The sequence below is a fragment of the Ciona intestinalis genome, chromosome 8 (assembly GCF_000224145.3).
Source record: "Ciona intestinalis chromosome 8, KH, whole genome shotgun sequence".
NCBI classification, from domain to species: Eukaryota; Metazoa; Chordata; class Ascidiacea; order Phlebobranchia; family Cionidae; genus Ciona; species Ciona intestinalis.
The window spans coordinates 827,694-849,129 of record NC_020173.2 but is presented as its reverse complement, the minus strand read 5'-3'; the positions used below and the strand labels follow the sequence as shown (position 1 = coordinate 849,129).

The following is a 21,436-nucleotide window of genomic DNA, read 5'->3' as shown; positions in this document are numbered from 1 at the left end:
CATAGCTCGCTAAAAGTTTCATTTTTTGTTCCTCGATCGCGCGGCACGCACCCCGATTATCTGCCTTATGACATCACAAGAGATTTCAGCTGTGACGAAATATTCGCGTGGAATGGATAGCAACTTACTGTACAGTGAAAACGCAATCGGAAATAAGAGCAAGGTACGCGGTCGTAGGATATGATAACAGGAATACTGTCAGTGTCTTCCTTTATTTATTTAATTTTTAGATGGGTATAATTTTATAGAAAATCTGTAACTTTTTGTACACATATCAATTAAAACAATAAAGTTATTAATTTATTTTATGTTTTAAACGTTTTGATCATATTATTAATTAACACAGGTTAACCAATTTAAGTTTGAATTGTTAAATAAAGTTAAACTACTGGTTTGGAGTGTCATAGGTTTTATGGTATGGGATGCTCCTGCTGTTGGTGACTAGTTAAAACTTTGGTCTTAAAGTGCACCACATAGGTTTCCCTGATTCCTGCTAAACATCGTTTTGGGAAAAAAGTTTGTGTAAGGGTTTAGTCATATATATCGGTTGGAATACTTAAAATATGTATAATTTTTCGTTTTAGTCACTGATGAATAATTTAGTTCCAACTATGGTATCATCAAGGTAGCATTGCACTCTTGTATGTTGTACAGCTACTCTTGAATTCATGATTTAATTTGTTCTTAATTATTAGAAGGATGCTTGCTTCATATTTTGTACACATAAGCAGTGTTGTTGTGATTCTGCTGTGTACTTTTGATCTTGCATCATGTCAACTTATTCCTGGAATGTATTGCGGAGAAGAAAATTGTTACAATGTTCTTGATGTTGACAGCTCCGCATCAAAAGGTGAAATTTCGAAGGCCTACCGAAAACTGGCCAGAATCTATCACCCTGATTATTTAAGGGGACGTGGGGGGTCTGAAAAGGAGATTGAAGAGGGTGTGTTAAAGTTTCACCAGGTTGCCACAGCGTATGAGACATTGAGAAACACTCAAACAAGGGATGAATATGACTACTACCTTCAACATCCTGAAGAATATTATTACAATTATTATCGGTATTATAAGCGCAAAATGCCAAACGTGGATGTGAGAGTGGTTTTGTTTGGAACAGTTACAGTAATCTCTGTGTTCCAATACATTAGTTGGATGACTTCCTATAACACAGCAATACAGTATATGGTACAGAACTCAAAATATAGAAATGCTGCGAAGGAAGAAGCCAAGAGCAGAGGGTTGTGGGTTGAAAAAAGGTAAATAAGTAATAAATGATTTACAAATATAACAACTGCTTGTTATAGGATGTTTGTGTTTTTTATCATTTTATTCAGTATTATAGTCATAAACATGAAGAAAACTTTTCAGGGTCGTGGTCCCTGAAACTGCTGGCTACACAACAAATTTTTTAAGTTAAGTTTATGCAGCACAGCAGCGGTTGATGCAACTTTTTGAGTTATTGTTAAAGATAGTTTTAAATTTAGTGACACACAGTTTTAGGGAGCCGTTATCTAGGATAGTACTAAACTAATATTACTTGTTACATAGCCTACTCTGTTAAAATTATACATTGTAAAACTAGGGTATTAAAATAAATTTTTCTTAAAGAAAACAAAAGAAATTCAAAACAAAAGAAGATTTAAAGCAAGAGGAGGATGATCTAATTCGTTCCATTATAGAAGAAAAGATGGACATAAGAGGCGGTTATCAAAAACCTGAGTACTCTGATGTACTGTGGATGCAAATAATACTTTTGCCGTATTATATTTATAAGTTCGTATACTATTATGATAACACTTGTCATTTAGTTTATTATTTAGTATTTGCTTATATGTTATCAGTCTATTTGATTTTCTGTTTTGCATGGCAACTCAGGATTTACAACTCTGGTGATTTATATGGCTATGCTGTGGCTTCGTACACCTTGTGCCATTTACAACTAATCAAGTAATCAAATCAAATATGAAACTTTATGAATGAAATTTGTTTTATGACTACAATTTGTACAGTCCTGGTGATAATTTTACTTCTCTGACACAGTGACACGAAATTGAATGCCCACAATAATGGTAGCAGCATATGTATGTAAGATGTAACCTTGACTAATCTTGAGTTCTGTGGCAAGTGGTCCAACCACTAATGTAGATGACAGGTTAACGTTAAATAATGATACATAATGATAATGTTATATTCAGGTTCTTCAAGTTTCATATTAGCTGGCTTTACAATTACACAATAATGAAAAAAGAGTTCACTGAAGAAGATAAAATTTACCTTGTTTGCAAAAACTTGGGCATAAAACCAGTTGCATGGGACATGCAAAGTGACAAGAATAAGTATGAATGTATGAATCGGGAACTGTGGATTACAAGCAATGCTAAGGTAATGTGTGTTAAAACAACATGCTATTAATACAAACTATCATATAAAGATTTATCAAATTTGAACTTTTAATAACACAAAGTTTACCGCTCACTCTATTATTTAATACATTTCATTCGGTAATTTCTACCCAAAGCAAGTTTTAAACAACTGATGATTTAGTGCTAATAGTAATGTTAACTTTTTTTCTATTGTTGGTTTTATTAATTGTATTTGGGAAACATTTTTGTAATTTTCTTGCTTTTATCAAGTTTCTTCTAGTAACTCGCTATAATACATATTTTAGGAACTATACCCTTTAGCGCTTTAAGTTAAGCTCAGTTTAGTTATAAAAAACTAAAAAGTACCCACTAAGTTATTTTGACTAGTCTATACTTGACAATATTTTCGCCTCTCCAGGTTTATATTCATGAAAAGCAAGAGGAAGCAAAAGCGAAGATGGCCAATGATCCTCGGATGAAGAGGTACAGAAGGTGGATGAATAAAGGAGGACCAGGAAGACTCACATTTGATGATGATTAAAACCTGTTCATCTTAAAAAGATTTGTGCAATATCATCTTGGTGTGAAAGTGGGGTTACTATAACTCCAGTTGTTGTTGCAGGAAGCTTTTGTTTCTGGTGTGTTCCTCTAAACAATTTTTGTAAATTAATAGTTTTGTAGCATGGTGCTCATGCTAGATGTGATTAGGAAATTTTTTGAACATTGCAAAAATAGTGATGGTATTAAACAAAATATGCATGGCTAGCACTGATTCCTGTGGCAATATTTATGTTATAAATGAATATTTATATCTTTTCCTATGGAAAAAATACTTCACACTAATCTGTGGTACTGCCTTGTTATTTTTACCACCAACAAAACTGTCTTTAATGCAGCATTTTACAGACTGCCATTTTTTTGTAATTATTATCACACATCATCTGGGAATTGGATACATAAAAAAACACTTATGTTGTATAAAAACTATGATGTGAATTTATCCTTTACTGCAACTTCGCAACTTCCTAGAGTTTGATTGGTGTTGTAGTACAAGCGTTATACTGTGTTTGTCCAGCGCCGTAGCACAGTTGGTTAGCCCTAATTGATTAAACGTTCAAGGCTCGTCGCTACTACCATTGTGGTCGTGACGGCAATTTCCCCAGCTAGTGGTCACTAATGGGTTTAAGGCTCGTATGGGATCAAGGCTTGTCGCTGTTACCATTGTAGGCGTATGTGACCTTGGGCAAGACACTTAACGGTAATTGCTCCAACCCAGTGGTCACTAATGGGTTGTCCAAATTATCAGCCATACATAAAAAATCCCCCCAAAAATAATCACCCACAAAGTAAAATACATAGTAACTCGTAAGCTGGCACGAGGTGTTAAACCCGTGTTATAACGACTGTCGTTTTCCGGACACGCGAGGATAAAGTTAGTTACATCCATTCATTCAATGTGTTGTCTGAATTGTAAGCCACGCATAAAAAAATCTCCCAAAATAATAACTACCCACGAAGTAGCATACTTGGTAACTCGTAAGCTGGCGCACGGTAACTCGTAAGGTGTGGCTTGGTAACTCGTAGGGTATATCCAACAGAACATGTGTTGTAACGTATAACGACTGTCGTTTTCCAGTCACGCAGTATAAAGCTAGTTATTATATTCATTCATACTCCTGCTGCATAATCACTGGAAAAAACTACGTGTGTACCCGATGATCAGCATTTTTACTGACGTCAGCGCGTCATCAACTTGTTATAAAGGTATAGTCACTATAGCGCTATGCTTTTAGCAATAACTGCGTTACGACAACAGAGTCCTGTATTCACCGACCTTGTGTCCGCAAGTCGTCATAAACTTTGTTGCATGGTAATGTTTTTTGTTTGTCACGGGCAGTTTGAGTCCTTCAAATTGTTTCCTGAGCCATTTCTAGGTTCGGATATTGATTGCAGGCCGTAAATTTTTCGTCCGTATCTATATTCGCAAAAGGTACCGTCCACAAAGTTACATACGTAGTATCTCGTAAGCGGGCACAAGGTCTCGGAAAAGAAGTTTCGTTATAAAGAGTGTCATTTTACCGATACGGTGGCGTGCAAATACCTATTGGTCACGCGAGAATAAAGCAAGTAACATTCATTTATACATTTAAGAGTAAAAATGCATATACTCGTGACTCGTATACACATTGGTCACACCTTTTTCGTGAATTAGTTTGACCTTATCACAAAATGATAATCGGTATATATAGGAAGTCCGAGTTTAAAAAGTTTGGTTACTGAATACCAGTTATGATGACGTATCAAGGGACGTAGTAGTATTAAAATGGATGCTATGTAAGTAGACACCTACACATCAGATGCTATTTATTGGTTTTTAATTGAAATTAAATACTTTCATTTAAAAATACGTCATTAAATTTTTTTCTTTGTTTACTATGTGTTCAAGGAAGCGGATACTATAGAGTTTTGGTGTAATTTTTAACTTTAGCAAACCTTCGTCTCATCGTTTCTAAAAATTCTCCACGTAGCGCAATTCCAGAGTAATTTGATTGAGAAGCCGTAGAGTTTGAACATTTCTTATTGAATTTTAAAGCGGAGGTTTTGGAACATTCACCAGAAGCATCATGAAATATTGTGTGTTAGTATTGTTTCTTTCATGTTTTTGCGTCGTGGCAAGTGAAGAATCAAGTGCAAAGCTCATATTGACCAAGAATATCTTAAATTCTATTATAACGCAAGGAAATGATCTCGCTATTGAATATAACATGTATAATATCGGAGATGGCGTGGCCACTGATGTAGAACTTGCAGATTCAACTTTACATGATACGGATTTCGAGCTGATTTCCGGCAAAATGAGCGTGAAGTGGGACCGAATCCAACCAGGAACCAATGTCACTCATGTTGTTGTAGTACGACCTCTCAAATCTGGTGCTCAGAATTTCACCTCTGCTGTCGTTCAGTACGTCGCCAGTGAAGACTCAGAACCGAAGTTTGGATTCAGCAGTGAGATTGGAGAAGTTGAAATCCTTTCTTTAAAAGAATACAACCGCCTTTATGCTCCCCATGTTGTTGAGTGGGGAATGTTTGGTATCTGGACCATACCTTCTCTCCTGCTTCCTTACATGTTGTATTACAACAGCAAAACGAAGTACACTGTCAAAGCAAAGAAAAACTAACTTTAGTTATATTTTTTCTGCAATGTTTTAAAATTTGTGTGGTTACATATCTTAATATTTGAATGAAGATTAACGTGATGAAGCATTTCTACTTCACTGTTTTAATGCACTACATTGAACTGCGAATTGCAATATGTTGGTGAATGGAAAAACACTGGTGTGAAAATAAAACTTATAAAAAAAACTTCTTCGCTATCGTTTTTTATAAATCAAAGAGAAAACATTATTCTGTTACTTTAAGTGTAGTAATCAATACAAACAGACTGAATTGTTATTTTGTCATTGCAGGTTTATAAATTTAGTAAAATGACAAAACTATTGGAATGGCTAAGTGGTGTGTCTGTAATTCTTGCTGTATGGATCACAGTGGTATATGAACTTATTGAAACTTCACCAAGTATCAAAGCAATTGTATTCCCCATGCCACTAGTACTGTTAGTTTTGTTTGCAGTCGTTTCTCTCCTTGTAATAATCTACAGAGTGGCAACATTTAATAATTGTGAAGGGGCATATATGGAACTAAAATGTCAAATCAAGGAAGCAAAAGAAGATTTACAAAAGAAAGGAATTAAATTTACCTGATGAATGCCAAGAACACTTGACATCCATCCTAAGCAAACCCGATGTAAAAAGTGAAGAACATTGCGCGAGTTTTATATTGGCAGATACTGATTTATTTTTTTACAGCAAACTGTTTGGTTCATAATCCAGATTAAGTTCTCACAACATTCGAAGCATAGAGTGTTAATTTGTTCATTAAATTATCTGAAATACCGTCAAAAATAAATATTGTACTTGTACACCAAGTATTGCAGATATTAACAAACATTATATAAACAGTAATATCACTTAAGTGTAATAGTACTCAATCCTTGCTTTCATTTAAGCTGATGCAATAGTCTTTAATTTTTTGTGAAATATTTTTGTATGCTACAGTTCCTGCAGCATCAGGATGTAATTGTAAATATGAGTTTCCATTATCACAGCATTTGCCTATTAATGGATCAAGGGGAATGCTGCCCAAAAACGGTATTTCCATAGATTGTGCCACTCCACTAACACCATTCTCAACAGGTGGAAAAATAATGGAAGTTTTTTTGCATTTTGGGCAAACAAACATGCTCATGTTCTCAATGATTCCAATTATTGGAATGTTCACTTTTTTGCAAAAATTTATTTCTTTTCGTACATCAAGAAGGGCAATTTCTTGAGGAGTAGTCACTATAACTGCACCAGAGGTTCCTGCCTGTAAAACATAGGTTTTAATATGCGTCTGGTTGGTAATATTAAATTTAGGTAACAGGGAAAAGTTATAAAATTGACATGTACAGTGTTCAGATCAAAATAATATAGTCTTAATCTTTCATTGTTTTACTCTGGGTAAGCTTATTATTTGCACCAGTAAGTGCAAAGAAGCCTACAGCATTTTAATTTGTGTCACTAGAATATGTCTTTGCTTTGCGTAAGATACTTTAAAGTAATTGTCCCAGTTGTTCACAAAGCTAAGCCAATAACTCTCAAAGTTACATAGCATATACTTGGTGGTCTAACTCCTGAACAGATGGACTGCATTGGGGTAAAAGAAGGACATCTGTAAACTGCGTGATAAGTTTAAGTTAAGAAATTATTAGCCTGTTTAACATAACAGTTAGGTTGAGTTACCTCTGACAGAAACTTTACAATGGAAAGATGTTCATCAGAAGTTCCAGGCGGTGTGTCAACAACCAAGTAATCCAAACTACCCCAATCAACATCTCGTAAAAACTGCTTGATTAAACCATTCTTTTTAGGTCCTCTCCAAATCACTGCATCTTTTGGACTTGCCAGCAAGAATCCTGGTGACATAACGCACAAGTTATCATCCACATATATAGGTGACCAACCTGAACCACTACTGTGCACTTGTTCATCTTGTAATCCCATGATTTGAGGAATGGAAGGTCCACATATATCTATGTCTAACACACCAACATGACAATCAACGTCTTCACTCAGTGCATAGGCCAGATGTGAAGTCACAGTGCTTTTCCCGACACCTCCTTTGCCGGATAGAACCAGTACTTTGTGTTTTACGTTTGCTAAGCTTTCTTGGATTTTAGACAAGTCTGGATCAGGCAATTTGGGTTGAGCAGCCGCGCATATATTTTGGTTTGGACACCCTGCACATGCAGACGCTTTCCCGGCATCTTCGCTTTCAGTTCCCGGGCAATGTGCCGGAGCATCTTCAGGAATTTCCCTGTCTCCCGACATAACGACAACATACAACAAATCACATGTGAGAAGTAAATGCGTTACAGCGAAAACAAACTTGTGCCTACTGCCTAGTCATGTTATCAGTGATTCCCGTTAAATTTTAGTCGATTAACGTTTTGTTTTCGTCTACTAAGTTTAATTGCCAATACATACACAAATTTATATGGAGATATCAAATGTCAAGGAATTGCCTCTATAAAAAGTTTCATTTCGTAAATGCGTTTTTCAATATTTTTGTAAATTAACAAAGATCAAATCTACACGATAAACACTTTATTGACGTTGCAGATTGCAACACAATGACGTAGCATATAATCCGATATTTTCGTTAAATTCCCATTGCGACAACTCGTAAAAGTAAGAAAAATTTCAACCAGGTCGATGACGCGGTATAACAAGGGAAAGAATACCGAAAGGGTTGCCTTGCTTGATGATTATGAATCGGACGACGACTTCTTTCTTAAAGGCCCCTCTAGTGCTTCTGATAAAGTAAATGTTTATTCATATATATAATATACTATTATACTGTTAATGAACTTCCATAGGCTCACAGGTGTGAATCATATTGAATTTAAATTAACAGAAGTAATGTTACCTTCTCACAACCACTAAAACTTTCCACCAGCCTATTCTGCTATGTACCAGAAGATTCTTCACTAGTGCCGAGCATTTAGTTTTATGGTTTACACACATAAGATTTAAACCCCTAACTCCTAAATTTTAAACTTAATAATTACCACTCCTAGCGGGAATCGTGTACCTACTTCTTCGCATAGTCCCAAGTGTTGTATTGTCTTAGTTTCCCACCCTAATGCTTAAAAGTCATTAAGCAGTAATGGTATGGTGAACAAAAATCAATGCCAAGAACATTTTTAAAACATATATATCTAATAAAATGAATTTTGGAAAATTCTGTACACTCAATTTTTCTTTTCCAGTCTGACTAAAGTGTGTCAACCAACACCAATATGTCCCATGAACACAATAAATATTATACAGTTTATTAGACACCAACTGATGGTATATGAAACTTTAAATGGTCTTAAATAAGTTTAATTATGTTTTGTATTCTATGTGGACGAGGTCATGCGTCGTTGCACGCCATGGGTCCTAGAATGTAGGACAGGTTTATGTTAAAGTTTGTGTTATTAAACCCTTTTATTTCCAGGTGAAACGAGTTCAGAGTCAAGTCAATGAAGTTGTTGATGTAATGCAGACAAACATTGGAAAGGTTTTAGAACGAGGAGATAAACTTGAAGATTTACAGGTTTGTAATGCAAACTGCTTTGTAAAACAGGGGGCCAAGGGGTGGGCAAAACTTCATGTGCCATTAGGCAAAACATTATTCTGGATTTGACATGGTTTATGCGAGTTACCAAGTAGCCTATTATAATTATCAGTGGCAAATTTTACCTTGCGGGATGTTGTTTGTTTAACCCATTACCTAAAATATCTAAATATATAGTTTATAAATTATTTGCAACAGCAAACAATCTATATATATGTACAAGCTTAAAATAGTTCATAATTAAGCATGTTAGTTGTATACCTATTAACCTATGTTACCTATACTTAAATTGAAGTACTTATATTCATTTAATTCATTGCAGGATAAATCCGAAAGTTTGGCAGATTCAGCCACACACTTTAACACACATGCCACTCGTTTAAGAAAAAAGATGTGGTGGAAAGACATGAGGACAAAGATTATTATTGGTGTGCTTTTGTTAATGATCCTTATAATAATCATTGTTTCAATTGCTGTTAAAAACAAAGGCAGCTGATAATGTTTTTTTTCCATTTTAAGGTTTATATTCTTTAAATGCTGCTACAAGTGAATAGTGAATACATACACCACAAAGCAATTTATTTACCAAAGTTGCCTTTAATTTTCTTGTTAAAACACATTTGAGCTTTTTAATAAATACTTTCTTTATCTTTTGGTAATGCTCTACTTTAACTGATGGAAATGGCCACTGTTTAACATGTACTGTTCACATTCTCATCATGCTGTAACATACAATGTACGCAATCATGCACTTATGCAGAAATAAGTTACCCCATATCTGAATATTAAACTAACTGTATAAGTTTATATATACCGTTGTACCTACACTTGGATTCTTCTTTCTTGTATGTTAAGATACTGTATCGTGTATTTGTTTAAGGTTTTTGTGGTAGAATATCATCCGTGTTCTCAGTTTTATCATAGCTTCCATACATGTGGTTATTGGTACTATAGCTGTTATTGCTACCATAACAAAATTATTTTATATTTTCACAGTTTTTTTCAAGAGTAAAAAAAATATTCAATGTGTAAATTTACTGTTTTTATAAAGTACAGTCAAGTGATATATATGTAGAATTATTACATTCTGTGAAATAAATTTAGTTATCTTGTTTGAATTGTATGGGTGTATTTAAAGGCATTAGTTAATTGCACAGTATTGTTTACATACTTGAGGTAAGTTAAATTAGAGGGTGATAAGCTTACTTATAAAACAGGTGTTGGTGTTCACACATCCTCCAACATAATAACACTTGAAGATTGGAAACCTTAGTATAAAGTATTTAATTTACAGCAAGAACGAATTGAAAATGAGAATCGTAGCCATTGCCTTCTTTTGTCTTGGTAAGAGTAATAGTAGATTGTCTGCTGAAATATTCAAAGCGATATTATATTTTTTAATCAATTGTTATTTGCAGTGTTGTTTCTTGGAAGCAGTTGTGCCGAGGTAAATATATGTGTTTGGTGGAAGTTACCCCGTTTAGTAATACATATAACTATATTTGTTTCAACAGGAGTGCAGTGAATCCGATGTTTCACCTATCTGTCCAATGAACATCGAATATGTTTGCGGATCTGATCGAATAACTTATGCTAACAAATGCCATCTGTGTTCCCAGAACATTGGTCGATCCAGAAGGTAAGGTTTAAAATAATACATCGAAAACATGTATGACATTTTACCTTACTCAATTCAGTAAGTGGATTCAAGTGGCTTCAGGAGGACACTGTTAACAAGGCTTATGGTCCAACACTGACAGATCACACACTTAATTCATATGAGTTAATAAAAGAGAATTAAAAATTATTTGTGATCAAGTAAAAGAAAAGGGAATTTTGCTTAGTAGAAAATCTGAATTAAAATGACGGCAAATATATTTGTCAGTGCTTACAGACCTAGATTTATATTTTGATTTATCCAAATTTATGTAAGCACTGACAATAATGTTTAACGTCCAGCACCAGGGCTGGAGATCTTGGTTTTTGATATTAATCATTGGTTCAACGCAGTAGTAACTAATGGGTTGTCTAAATTGTTAGTAACACAGAGTATAATGATCACCCACAAAGTTACAGACGAGGTAATTCGTAAGCACGTAAGGACAACTAAGTATCAGCTATTCAAAGACCTTAAGATTCTGCAAATTGTATATCTAGTTCTGACTATTTCAAACAAACAATCAACTCTGTTAACAGAAGTGTTGTGTTTTCACATTAGCATGCAGATATGTCAACTTGTATTTAGAAGCACAAACTGCAGAAAAGAAAGCATTTCCACCAGCTAACTAGAAAGAAGAACATAATGCACATGTACCTTACACCAAACAAAACTTTAGTTTAGCCAAGCCTGTGATATGACGTTATAGGCTTAGGTAAAACAAGTATTTCTTCAATCAAATATTTCACAGGTAAAATTGTATGACTGTAAGTATGTAAATATACCAGATGTATATTAAATGTGGAATTTTCTGTTTAGATATACGCAGTATGATCTTCACTTTATTAAGGAAGGGGCCACACGCGTTATCAGCACACTCTGTCATATCAGCATGTGAAATTTAACACTTCAATGTCAATTTACAATGAGCAAAGCTAAGTTTACCAATTTGCATGTATATACCATACAGTAGCTTTTGTTGGCAAAACAAATGAAAGTGTATACAATACAACTTTACATTTAATACATAAACTAAAGCAACAAAGAGAAACATTTATTGTACAGTAATGAAGTAAATATTAAACAAACTTTCTGCGTTGTTCAAACGCTTATCTTTTGTTTCCTTTTCTTTTGTCTGAAAATAGAATTTAATACATAAATGTTTCTATACAAGTATGTGAATATTGTTTACATGTAGTTTCCTACAGACCTACACCGTATTACAGTATAATATCAGCAGTGCCGACAGTTATTTACGGCACTATTTCTTTGCCACCAACACAGGGCTATAAAAGCAATATAAACTGTACAGCACAAGTAGCGGTTTATAATGAAGTATAACAATCAAGTGTTAATTTTTTTGTTTTGTATGGCCTATCACCACCAGTTCAGAAGTATAATTAATTTGAAATTAAAGTTACATTAGTGGAAGTGGTAAGCGGGCACGAGTTAGATCGAATGAATAAAACATCCATTTTATAATGACTGTTGTTGCCCTGGGCTCGCCACACAACAATTAATAAGTTTTATTAAAAATTCATCTTTAAAGCTAAACATACCATGTTCTTATACTTCATCCATTTTTTGCTGTTTAATGTTTTGATGATTTAATATAACGTTATTTCTCTTCAAACCGACTGAGGTTGATTCTGCTTGTTCTGCTTGTTCTGCTTGATCTGCTTGATCATCATACGATAACATCGCATCAATGAGACTTGCTACAGTCTGGTAGCCTACTCCATGCTCAGCAAAGTGTCTAAAATATATTAGTTTTATAAGCGAATGGTTTGGTCAGAGAGAATACTTAAAAAGTACATATTGGCGAATGTGTGATGATAATATAAAACTGGAGCAAACCCTTGCAAAATTTAATTCCAGGAGGCATTAAAATGAAAGGGGACCGTCGCCATGGCATAGTGGTTAGTGCGTCTGCCTGTAACCCAGAGGTAATGGATTCGAGGCTCGACGCTGTTACCATTGTGGGTGTATCCAAATTATCAGCCATAATAAAAAAAAATCCCCCCAAAATAATTACACACAAAGTAACATACATGGTAACTCAGAAGCTGGCACGCGGTGTTAAACCCGTCTGATAACGACTGTCGTTTTCCAGCCATGCGAGGATAAGTAAGTTACATTCATTCATATCTCAAATGTTATAGATGTGAAATGGCACGAATGTAAACCAAGTGGTCTTATTATTAAAAAAAATTTAGCAATAGGTATGTATAATGCAACTACTGGCCTAACTAGCAGATAAACCATATTAATTCACTAATTTTACCAATAATATACAGATACAGCTATTTTAGAAATGCAAATTAAGTACCCCACCTTTCAACAACCACTCGTATGTGATTTGGTTGAAACCCCATAGTCTGCGCAGCCAAGACAATCTCACTTCCCATCTCCGCGTCTATATCATATGGACCATTGGTTGGCATTCTCTCTACTGCATCCGGTGGCGGGGGTGAAAAGTGAGCGAGCACATCACCAGCACTTGGAACGTTGGAAGCTGAAGGTGGGCTCAACACTAAAGGATCAAGATACTCCGTTCTACCATTTGAGATCTCAGGTCTTGGGATGTTCGGATCTTTCAGATAGATGTCTCGAACAAATTTAATGCCTTTGCTTCGCAGTACAAACTCACAGCTGTGAAAAATAATTGAATGAAAATAAACAGTTCGTGGTGTTATTGTTTTGCACCACATACCCAGGATACCACTTAGCATGCTCCGTCCATGGTTCGTCTCTCAGACCCCAGTTTTGCAACCCACCGTTGCAATACCAACACTTAGCACGATCTCGGTCACCTAAACAGTTACAATCATTGGTGGTTGTTTTGGAGGCAGTACAATAAAGTCATCATATTATTGTTCATCTTATACAAAGTGATGTGCTTTTGATGATTTTAAAGTTACCCCGATTACTGTCCGGCACCGTAGCTCAGTGGGCAGAGTACTGATACCTTAACCAAATGATATTGGGTATGGTGCTACTTTTGTGACACTTTAACAGTCATTGCTTCAAACCAGTGGGCACTAGCGAGTTATTAAAGTTGTCACCCATTGACCCATGGTAAAGCAGTCACTCAAAAAACTATACACATGGTAAATGGTAAGCGCACAGTGGGAGTATGATATAAAACACCATGTTTGCCTTTATCGCACCGGTCAAGGACATATAAGTTTTATTTATTTATTCATACCCAAGTAAAAAAACCCGGATTTCGCGATTTGATTTGGAGTTGCAACAGTTTTATGACGTGGCCATCTTTCAAAAGTGCTGAGTCGTGATGACAAGTTTTTCATAGAAGAGTTGACTGGATTTCTGAGCGGAAAGATTTTTGCTAATTGATGCTGTTCTTCTTGATCAGGATCTACTGGTTCTGGCATTCCATCAGAGGAAGAAGCATCATTTCCAACTGGAAGACCTATGTTTCTATCTTCAGTACCAATCATTAACCTGTTGATGAAGTAATAACTTATTTATCTGAATTATAATTGAAGTAAATACAGTTAAGTTGTATTACAGATACACAGCTTGCGGCCCATTATAGCGAATAGTTTTAGATGTATTTCAAGCAACACCACATCATATTTACTACATGATACTTAGTTCAGGAGCAGAAATTCAGATTTATCTTTTTATTCAAGATAAAGATTTAGGCATGTGATAGAATTTCGAAGTATAACTTCAAAATTAGCATCCGGTTTGTTAAGTGAAGTGAATTAATAATTAATAAAAGTAAGAAATTTGTATTTTACAACCACCTAGTTATAGAATTTTTGCCCATTAGTAAGTCCATCTAATGATTTTGTGCTTTGATGTGTTCTAGTGTGCAGATTATATCAAATTGTCAATGCTATTTAACCGAACATTGGTTTCAAATTCAAATACCAACACAAAGAAACCGTTACTTTAAAACAAGCATCTAGATATTGTTTAAGGTTTATACCTAATTATTTACTTGCATAGTTCCAAAAAACGTTTTTGTAAAACATTTCAGTCAACATTAATGTGTCAATTCATGAATTTTTAGTTAGATTCTTGGACTTAAACAAGTCAAAAGTGTGAGATTGGTGCCCACATATACTTACTTGCAGTGTGGAAAATGTTTAATGTGTTCTGAATCAATGTTGTCATTGGACCTCCAATTTCTTAGCACCCCAGTACATGAGAAACACTGGGTTCGATCTAAATTCCCAAGATAAAAGAAACCTGATCTTGCCAATGCTTCAATATATTCAACAGAAAAAGCCGTGCTCCAAGAATCAAATGAACGCCTGTAAAATTGGATTAAAAAAAATTATTTTAACTTGAAAATATCAGCAATTTTAAAAGAAAATCAATAGTTGGAGTAACTGCCTGGAAATCTAGTTATGATCTGCTTAAAGAAAAACCAATAGCACAAGGAATTAAGACAGTAATAAAATCTGTATACACATTATATTAGAGATAATAGTTTGGATTAAAAAAATGACATTGCTTTTTATTTATTAAAAAGAAAATGATTTGTCTTCCATACAGAAACACTACAACATAATAATATAAAGGTTTAATAAACTCTCTGTTAATTTTTGGTGCCAAAAATTCAGTTCATGAAAAATGCCATGTTTTAGTTTTTATTGAATAATTAAAATACCTTCTTTCACTTTCTTTACAAAGCTGCATTTCAGAAAGTAGTTGTTTATGTAAAGGATCAACAATGCTGGCAAAATTTAAACCCTAAAATAAAAAAGGTTTTAAAACTTTATTCTTAGATTTTAACAAACTAAAGGGGAACTACAAAGAGAGGTATAGCAAGGGAAAAGTTTTTTAAAATACCCAGACCATAACACCTAGTTGCGATCCTAATAAAATTAATTTTAAAAATGAGGATTTTGCAAATGACTATTACTCTTAATCAGTACTTTTTTTATATAATACACAAGCTATGTTTTTATACAATAAAAATATACTAAATACATAGGCTATATATTTAAAATAGCGCACAAGTTTTACAACAACATTATTTATATTTATACCGGGTTATTTGGTATTGCTGGAGGGACATATCTTGCTGTCATGTAAACTTCATTTGGATTTTTGTTACCACTCCCATTGCTAACATTGCTGGATTTTTTGTTTTGAATTTGTATTGTACTTAATGTTTGTGTCATGTTTGTAACATCTGGAAGACAAAATACTTAATATTTGATTACAGTAGGAATTTGAACGCATTTATGTTGGTACCAACGTCCTTGGCTAAAGAAATTGCCTTAATTAACCCCCTAATGAATTGTCCAAAATGACATTAACACAGAAATGTTATCTAAATATTGATAAACCGGCACAAAGACAACAGATTCAAATTTTATAAGGGAGCAAGAGTTGCCCACAAGTTTGAATGATTTAAAATAGTGATATACAAAGTCTAGCATATCAATCATGGTAGAATTAAAAGGTTAACAAGTGTTACCAATCCACACATGAACAAAAACAAGATTGACAAAGACAGAACTATTTCATTATAACAAAAGCCAAATGTCCTGAGGGCGTTTGACGTATGGTGTAATCATCATTATATTACCTGTTGGTGCTGACGATATATCGGACTGCAATACTTGTTGTGCGGTATTCTATATAAAACAGTGAATAAAATTTAATTCTAACCTTGAAGATGTTTATAAGACACCAATTTGACTGTTGCGTTACATAATCAAAACAGTTTTAGGTTTTATTTATAAACATGTTTTGTTTTGGGGACAAAAATAGGGCGTATAGATATGGTTGTAAGAGGTCCCTGGAGGCCTGGATTTATAATTTCACAACATGTGTCTACTTACATCATTGCTCTGTTCTGTGGATTCCATTGAAATATGTTCTATTGATTGTGAGTTTTGATCCGAAACATCCGTTGCTGAAATATTGTTACTTTTGCTGAATTCAATTTTCGGTTTCCTCCCTTTCAGTAAACTTGCAACTGGAACATTTCTTTCATCTTTCCCGCTCACCAGATCACAGTTGGTGAAGTGCCAACGTTCAGAAGTGGGATCATCACCAATAGACCAACCATCAATATTTACTCCACAACTAAAACATTACCTTGGCCATTTATGGGATGCAAGAGCAAGACACTTTTTTATGAATATTACCAGCATACATTTAGTTTAGTGTACAGAACTAAACAAACCAATTTCAAACCTGAAACATTTTACTCTGTCTTTGTAGCCAGTATAGTAGAATCCATGTTTAGCAAGAAGAACAACATCAATTGGTGCATTTTGTGGATATTTAATGTACGTTGTAAGACGATAAATCTCTCTTTCCGTATCTCCAGGTAAAATGTACAAACTCTTTTGACCTTAAATATAAAATTAACAGAAACTACACAACATATATACATACATTGATTGTTTTCTACTTTTCGTCCTGTGTTAGTACTCCTTAAACACATATGGTTAGACTGGATAAAATATAAGTCATGTATTATTATAACTTGTAAGCTTACAAAATGTGTGTGAAATGTAGTTTTAGAATTTAGTGCATAGGCTACAAAAAAAAACTTAAAAATTGATTGAAAAACATTGTATTAGTATAAAACACATTTTGGATAAGCCATACTAAAATTGTCTTCATCTATCTATATGTATATAATATATGATTAATTATTAAGATCACGCAATATTACATTTAAACTATGCAATGCAGTGGTAGGACATATTTACAAATTAACATGAATGTATGAAAGTAAATATAACAAAAGTATGAACCAATATTTATTCTCTGTGTCATCTGAAACATAATTCATTCAAATGTAACTTGGTTCAACCAGGCAATACCAGTTTTAAATTGGACATTAAATTATAACACAATAATGGCCCAAAAAAAGTTGTCCCACCCAGTTGTTGTGTACTAGAGCATAATTTCATGAAATAACATGATTATAGAAGGACAAACAAACCTAATGTAATAAAATAAATTGCACAATTATAGGCCTACTTTACAGGACTAAATGAGTCACTCAGTATGTCAGTACTAGTAGTATAATCTAATGGCACGCCCCGCATGCGCACCGTAGATAAATATATAATTATTTGATAATAAATAGTATTGTGGCCACAGTTACATTATAAACCTATCGACCTACTGTGTGATAAATTTAGAGGTGAATCAGCACTAAGAATAAAAGACGCAACTGTGCATATTTAACTGTTGCATACATTCGCAGGAAACACGTCACATGAGATTAGTCACATCAATAACAGGGGAATACCCAAAAATTTAAGTCCCTTGCATTAGCTGAACAACAAGCAATGTATCTCGGTTCATTGAGTGTATAGTGTCATAAAATAATAAAATCTAACAATACACACCAGGTGGGTCATTTATTCTTTGAGATATTCTGCCATCCACCTCAATGTCACTGGTCAAATTATCTGTAATAAGAATTGAAAGGGGTTTTGTCTTGGATTTGTGCAATATAAAATTTATTGGAAAACCGTACCTAGAGGCGATTTTTTTTAACTGGAGGCTTAGTAGTATATAAATGCTTAAGGTTACAGGTTTGCTCACTTTTCAATTGGATTAACTTTCTTTTTATTATACAAGTTATAATTTGCTTTGTGCACGAAACTATTTTTTAAAAACACCATACATAATTAATTTAGGAAGTTATAATGTCAAATAAAATATGAACAAACATAAACATGTCGATGTATTGCTGCTTGAAACTGTTTTGCTGTAAATAAGGATGCACATCACAGAATAATTAAGTAATCTAGGATATCCTGGAATACTTTATTTCGAATCTAAAATTTACGAATCTAGAGTTTCGAATCTTTTTATGTTTATAGGAAAAAAACACATAAGTCAGTTTATTGACTCTTTCGTAGTACCTTGTTGGATCATGAGCTGTAAAATGACCAAAAATTGTACTATTGGGTAGTTTTTGCGTCATGAAACGTATAGTAGGCTATGAAAAGACGTTGCGAAACGTTTACTCTCCAAAGTCCCAGAAACATAAAAATATTTTTTTTCAAAATTATTTAGTTTTAAAAATTGTTATTATAGTTTACAAGATGACTTCATTAGACAGAACACCGAATCCCGTAATTAGATTCGAATACAAAAGGATGCGATTCTCACAGATTCGAAATTCTGTCATGTGCATCCCCAGCTGTAAACAACCATACTTAGGAAAGCTTGGGAAAAATGATGATTGGGGTATTAGTATTTATAAATAGAATACAATGGACATAACATACATATATAACTTTAAAAACCAAAGTTATTAAAACTACTATAAAGTTGTCAGGCAGCTCAGGCTAGTATAAAAAAGTTCAACATTTTTTTAAAACCCAATCGATTGTATCAAATTAGGGTATATTTATATTATCTAATGGTATATATATATATATATATATACAATATATACAACAATATAATATACAGATAACAAACTAAACTAATACCTTGAATAAAATCATGACCATCAAATTGGTTTGTGGAAAGACTGCTTGAGTTTGATGTAGAAAACATCTTGGGTTTAAAGTAAAGTTTTTATAATATTTTGTAAAATGTTCGTGCAGTTTACAAAATATTATAAAAACTGTACTATGTCACACTTCACACACAAATCACAAGACGAAAATTATCACTCCATTGACATTAGCTCTGTGTAAAACAACAATATATCAGTATTTTGTATCAGTGCTGGAGAAGAATCCTTCCCTACTAACCATAACCAATAAACCCAAACCATTCCTAATTTCCTACAACATATCAACACACTGCACATAATTGGTAAGAATTCTTTACTAAAGTAAATACACAGTACTTACTATTATTTAAAGTAAAAACTAAACGAAAACTAATTAACCTGGCACTGCTGCCACATACAGCATCCTACGAGTTGCGAAGTGCCAATAGTAAACACGAAACAACAAGGTGACTATAAATTTAAAATTGTGATGAATCATAATTATTACACCATAATTTCAACATAGTTTCCTCTCCCACCTTCGCTTTTTCTTTTTAATGTCTAGTCCATAATATGTTAGCTCTATAATGTGTTCACACTCTATATATGAGTTGTTCTAACACCGTACCACTACTATGTATATACAATAATTTAATATTTAAACTATGAACAGTGGTATATCGAATTAGTTTTGTTGCGAGCAACAAAGAAACAAGGTTGTATCAGTTGTATAGTACAGAAGACACAACTTTTACGACCGTTTTTGATCCTAGGAACCAGAAGATTAAATTTTATAATAGCATTTAAAAATATATATTATATGTTAAAGCGGTCAATAAAGTATGGATGAAACTGCTACCTATACCACAGATGAGAGAGGCCACTCGTAAAAATAACGAGTTTACGAGTGGCCTCTCTCATCTGTGCCTATACTACCAGTACAAATACGTCGATCGGAACAAATATACCACCACAACGTGAGTGTTGTGACATGATTAAGTGTCGGTGGCGCAATAGTGCAAGTACCGATGGCGTAATTAAGGTTAAACATAACTAAACCAACTATTAAGGCATTGCGATGTTTAAAAACAAACAACTTAAACACTGCTACCAACGAACGCACTACTGCCCATGTATGGAAATTTTAACCAGAGTATTCTAAACTATTGTTAAAACCAACGGGTTTAAACTATTGTTTAGTATACTCTGATTGAACAATGTATAGCAACCACCATGCTTAGTGGGCAAGAAGAAACGTGAGCCAATTTATTGATTTATCAGGCAGGACATCACAGCATAGGGCAGCCAAAACGTGATGGGATTTAAAATATGATAAAACACCGCCGCCAAACAATTGTTTTGCTATCGACGAAGAGCCTCGAACATGTTAAAATTTGGTTTGACTTAAATGTCGAGCTCGCCTGAAAACTTACCCTTTAGTGGAAGATCAACGTAAGATGTTTCATTGTTTCACTGCGGTAACAGTCCTGTTTTGAAAAGTCTCGTGAATTATCGCTCAGGTAAACGGCATCTAACCCTTGTGTCGGCTGCTTGTTGCTCCATCATAGAACCTTTTTAAATGATGTAGTGGAGTGGGGAAGATGGGACACTTGAGCCCATATTGCCCAATCTTTCCCTAACAAAATATAGGACATATGATTTTCGGTGATACAATTCAAAATATGTATATTAAAACACACGAGGAGTTATTTAACGATTCGCACACCCAGTGTAATTTTACCAATTCGGAAACCGACAGCGTAAGACAGAACAGTTTAAAATCCTTGGTTAATTTTAATTAACAAATAATTTTATTATTAGAAATACAATACTATATGGTAGAGGGTGGGGGAGACGGGACACCTTTAGCACAAGAGATCCAGATATCCTCGCGAGGATACAATTTCAAAATTCTTTAAATGTTCTTTGTTTACTGCCAAGTAATGAGTAAATGGAATGTAAAGGTGTCCCATCTTCCCTACCCTTTTTTATTAATGTGGTAAAAAATATTATTTGGTATAACACATACTTTTAGTTGTTATAAATACACGTGTTAGTTAATTTACTGTGTTATAACATCAGTTGATTCGGCTATGTAGTATCGGTTGCACTAGATGGCTAAGAGTAATTGCATTCGTGTTTTAGCCATTGCCCTTTAAGTTACGTACCTACATACAAAATATTAAACACAGAGCTTTTAGGGGCTGAACGTGATTTCTACAGTTTTATAAA

At 34.0% G+C, this 21,436-nt stretch overlaps 6 protein-coding genes across 6 annotated transcripts; 4 read left to right on the top strand and 2 right to left on the bottom strand.

The window, feature by feature from the left end:
• Positions 1-22: 22 nt before the first annotated feature.
• On the top strand, positions 23-3,347 carry LOC100184763 (dnaJ homolog subfamily C member 25). Its single transcript, XM_002132046.5, has 5 exons — positions 23-163; positions 696-1,256; positions 1,609-1,773; positions 2,196-2,382; positions 2,782-3,347. The coding sequence occupies exons 2-5, from the start codon at positions 700-702 to the stop codon at positions 2,902-2,904; spliced, it is 1,032 nt and encodes a 343-aa protein (XP_002132082.1). The 5' UTR covers positions 23-163; positions 696-699; the 3' UTR covers positions 2,905-3,347.
• Positions 3,348-4,814: 1,467 nt separating this feature from the next.
• LOC100180057 (translocon-associated protein subunit beta-like) lies at positions 4,815-5,831 on the top strand. Its single transcript, XM_002132044.5, has one exon. The coding sequence runs from the start codon at positions 4,988-4,990 to the stop codon at positions 5,540-5,542; it is 555 nt and encodes a 184-aa protein (XP_002132080.1). The 5' UTR covers positions 4,815-4,987; the 3' UTR covers positions 5,543-5,831.
• Positions 5,832-6,200: 369 nt separating this feature from the next.
• Positions 6,201-8,065, bottom strand: LOC100182393 (cytosolic Fe-S cluster assembly factor NUBP1 homolog). Its single transcript, XM_002132057.5, has 2 exons — positions 7,205-8,065; positions 6,201-6,788 (listed from the first exon to the last, which is right to left on the bottom strand). Exons 1-2 carry the CDS (start codon positions 7,790-7,792, stop codon positions 6,408-6,410), a joined length of 969 nt encoding a protein of 322 aa, XP_002132093.1. The 5' UTR covers positions 7,793-8,065; the 3' UTR covers positions 6,201-6,407.
• A 6-nt stretch (positions 8,066-8,071) lies between these two features.
• LOC100177611 (vesicle-associated membrane protein 4-like) lies at positions 8,072-10,201 on the top strand. The gene is made up of 3 exons (XM_002132082.5): positions 8,072-8,284; positions 8,964-9,062; positions 9,406-10,201. Exons 1-3 carry the CDS (start codon positions 8,177-8,179, stop codon positions 9,577-9,579), a joined length of 381 nt encoding a protein of 126 aa, XP_002132118.1. The 5' UTR covers positions 8,072-8,176; the 3' UTR covers positions 9,580-10,201.
• A 99-nt stretch (positions 10,202-10,300) lies between these two features.
• LOC100184703 (serine protease inhibitor Kazal-type 1-like) lies at positions 10,301-10,890 on the top strand. The gene is made up of 4 exons (XM_002132087.4): positions 10,301-10,427; positions 10,502-10,530; positions 10,598-10,722; positions 10,781-10,890. The coding sequence occupies exons 1-4, from the start codon at positions 10,394-10,396 to the stop codon at positions 10,815-10,817; spliced, it is 225 nt and encodes a 74-aa protein (XP_002132123.1). The 5' UTR covers positions 10,301-10,393; the 3' UTR covers positions 10,818-10,890.
• Positions 10,891-11,284: 394 nt separating this feature from the next.
• On the bottom strand, positions 11,285-19,481 carry LOC100175293 (baculoviral IAP repeat-containing protein 2-like). The gene is made up of 13 exons (XM_018812854.2): positions 19,197-19,481; positions 18,099-18,161; positions 16,927-17,086; positions 16,569-16,815; positions 16,313-16,361; positions 15,768-15,913; positions 15,386-15,468; positions 14,841-15,026; positions 13,949-14,205; positions 13,454-13,553; positions 13,075-13,392; positions 12,300-12,496; positions 11,285-11,875 (listed from the first exon to the last, which is right to left on the bottom strand). Exons 1-12 carry the CDS (start codon positions 19,261-19,263, stop codon positions 12,307-12,309), a joined length of 1,866 nt encoding a protein of 621 aa, XP_018668399.1. The 5' UTR covers positions 19,264-19,481; the 3' UTR covers positions 11,285-11,875; positions 12,300-12,306.
• Between the last annotated feature and the right edge of the window lie 1,955 nt (positions 19,482-21,436).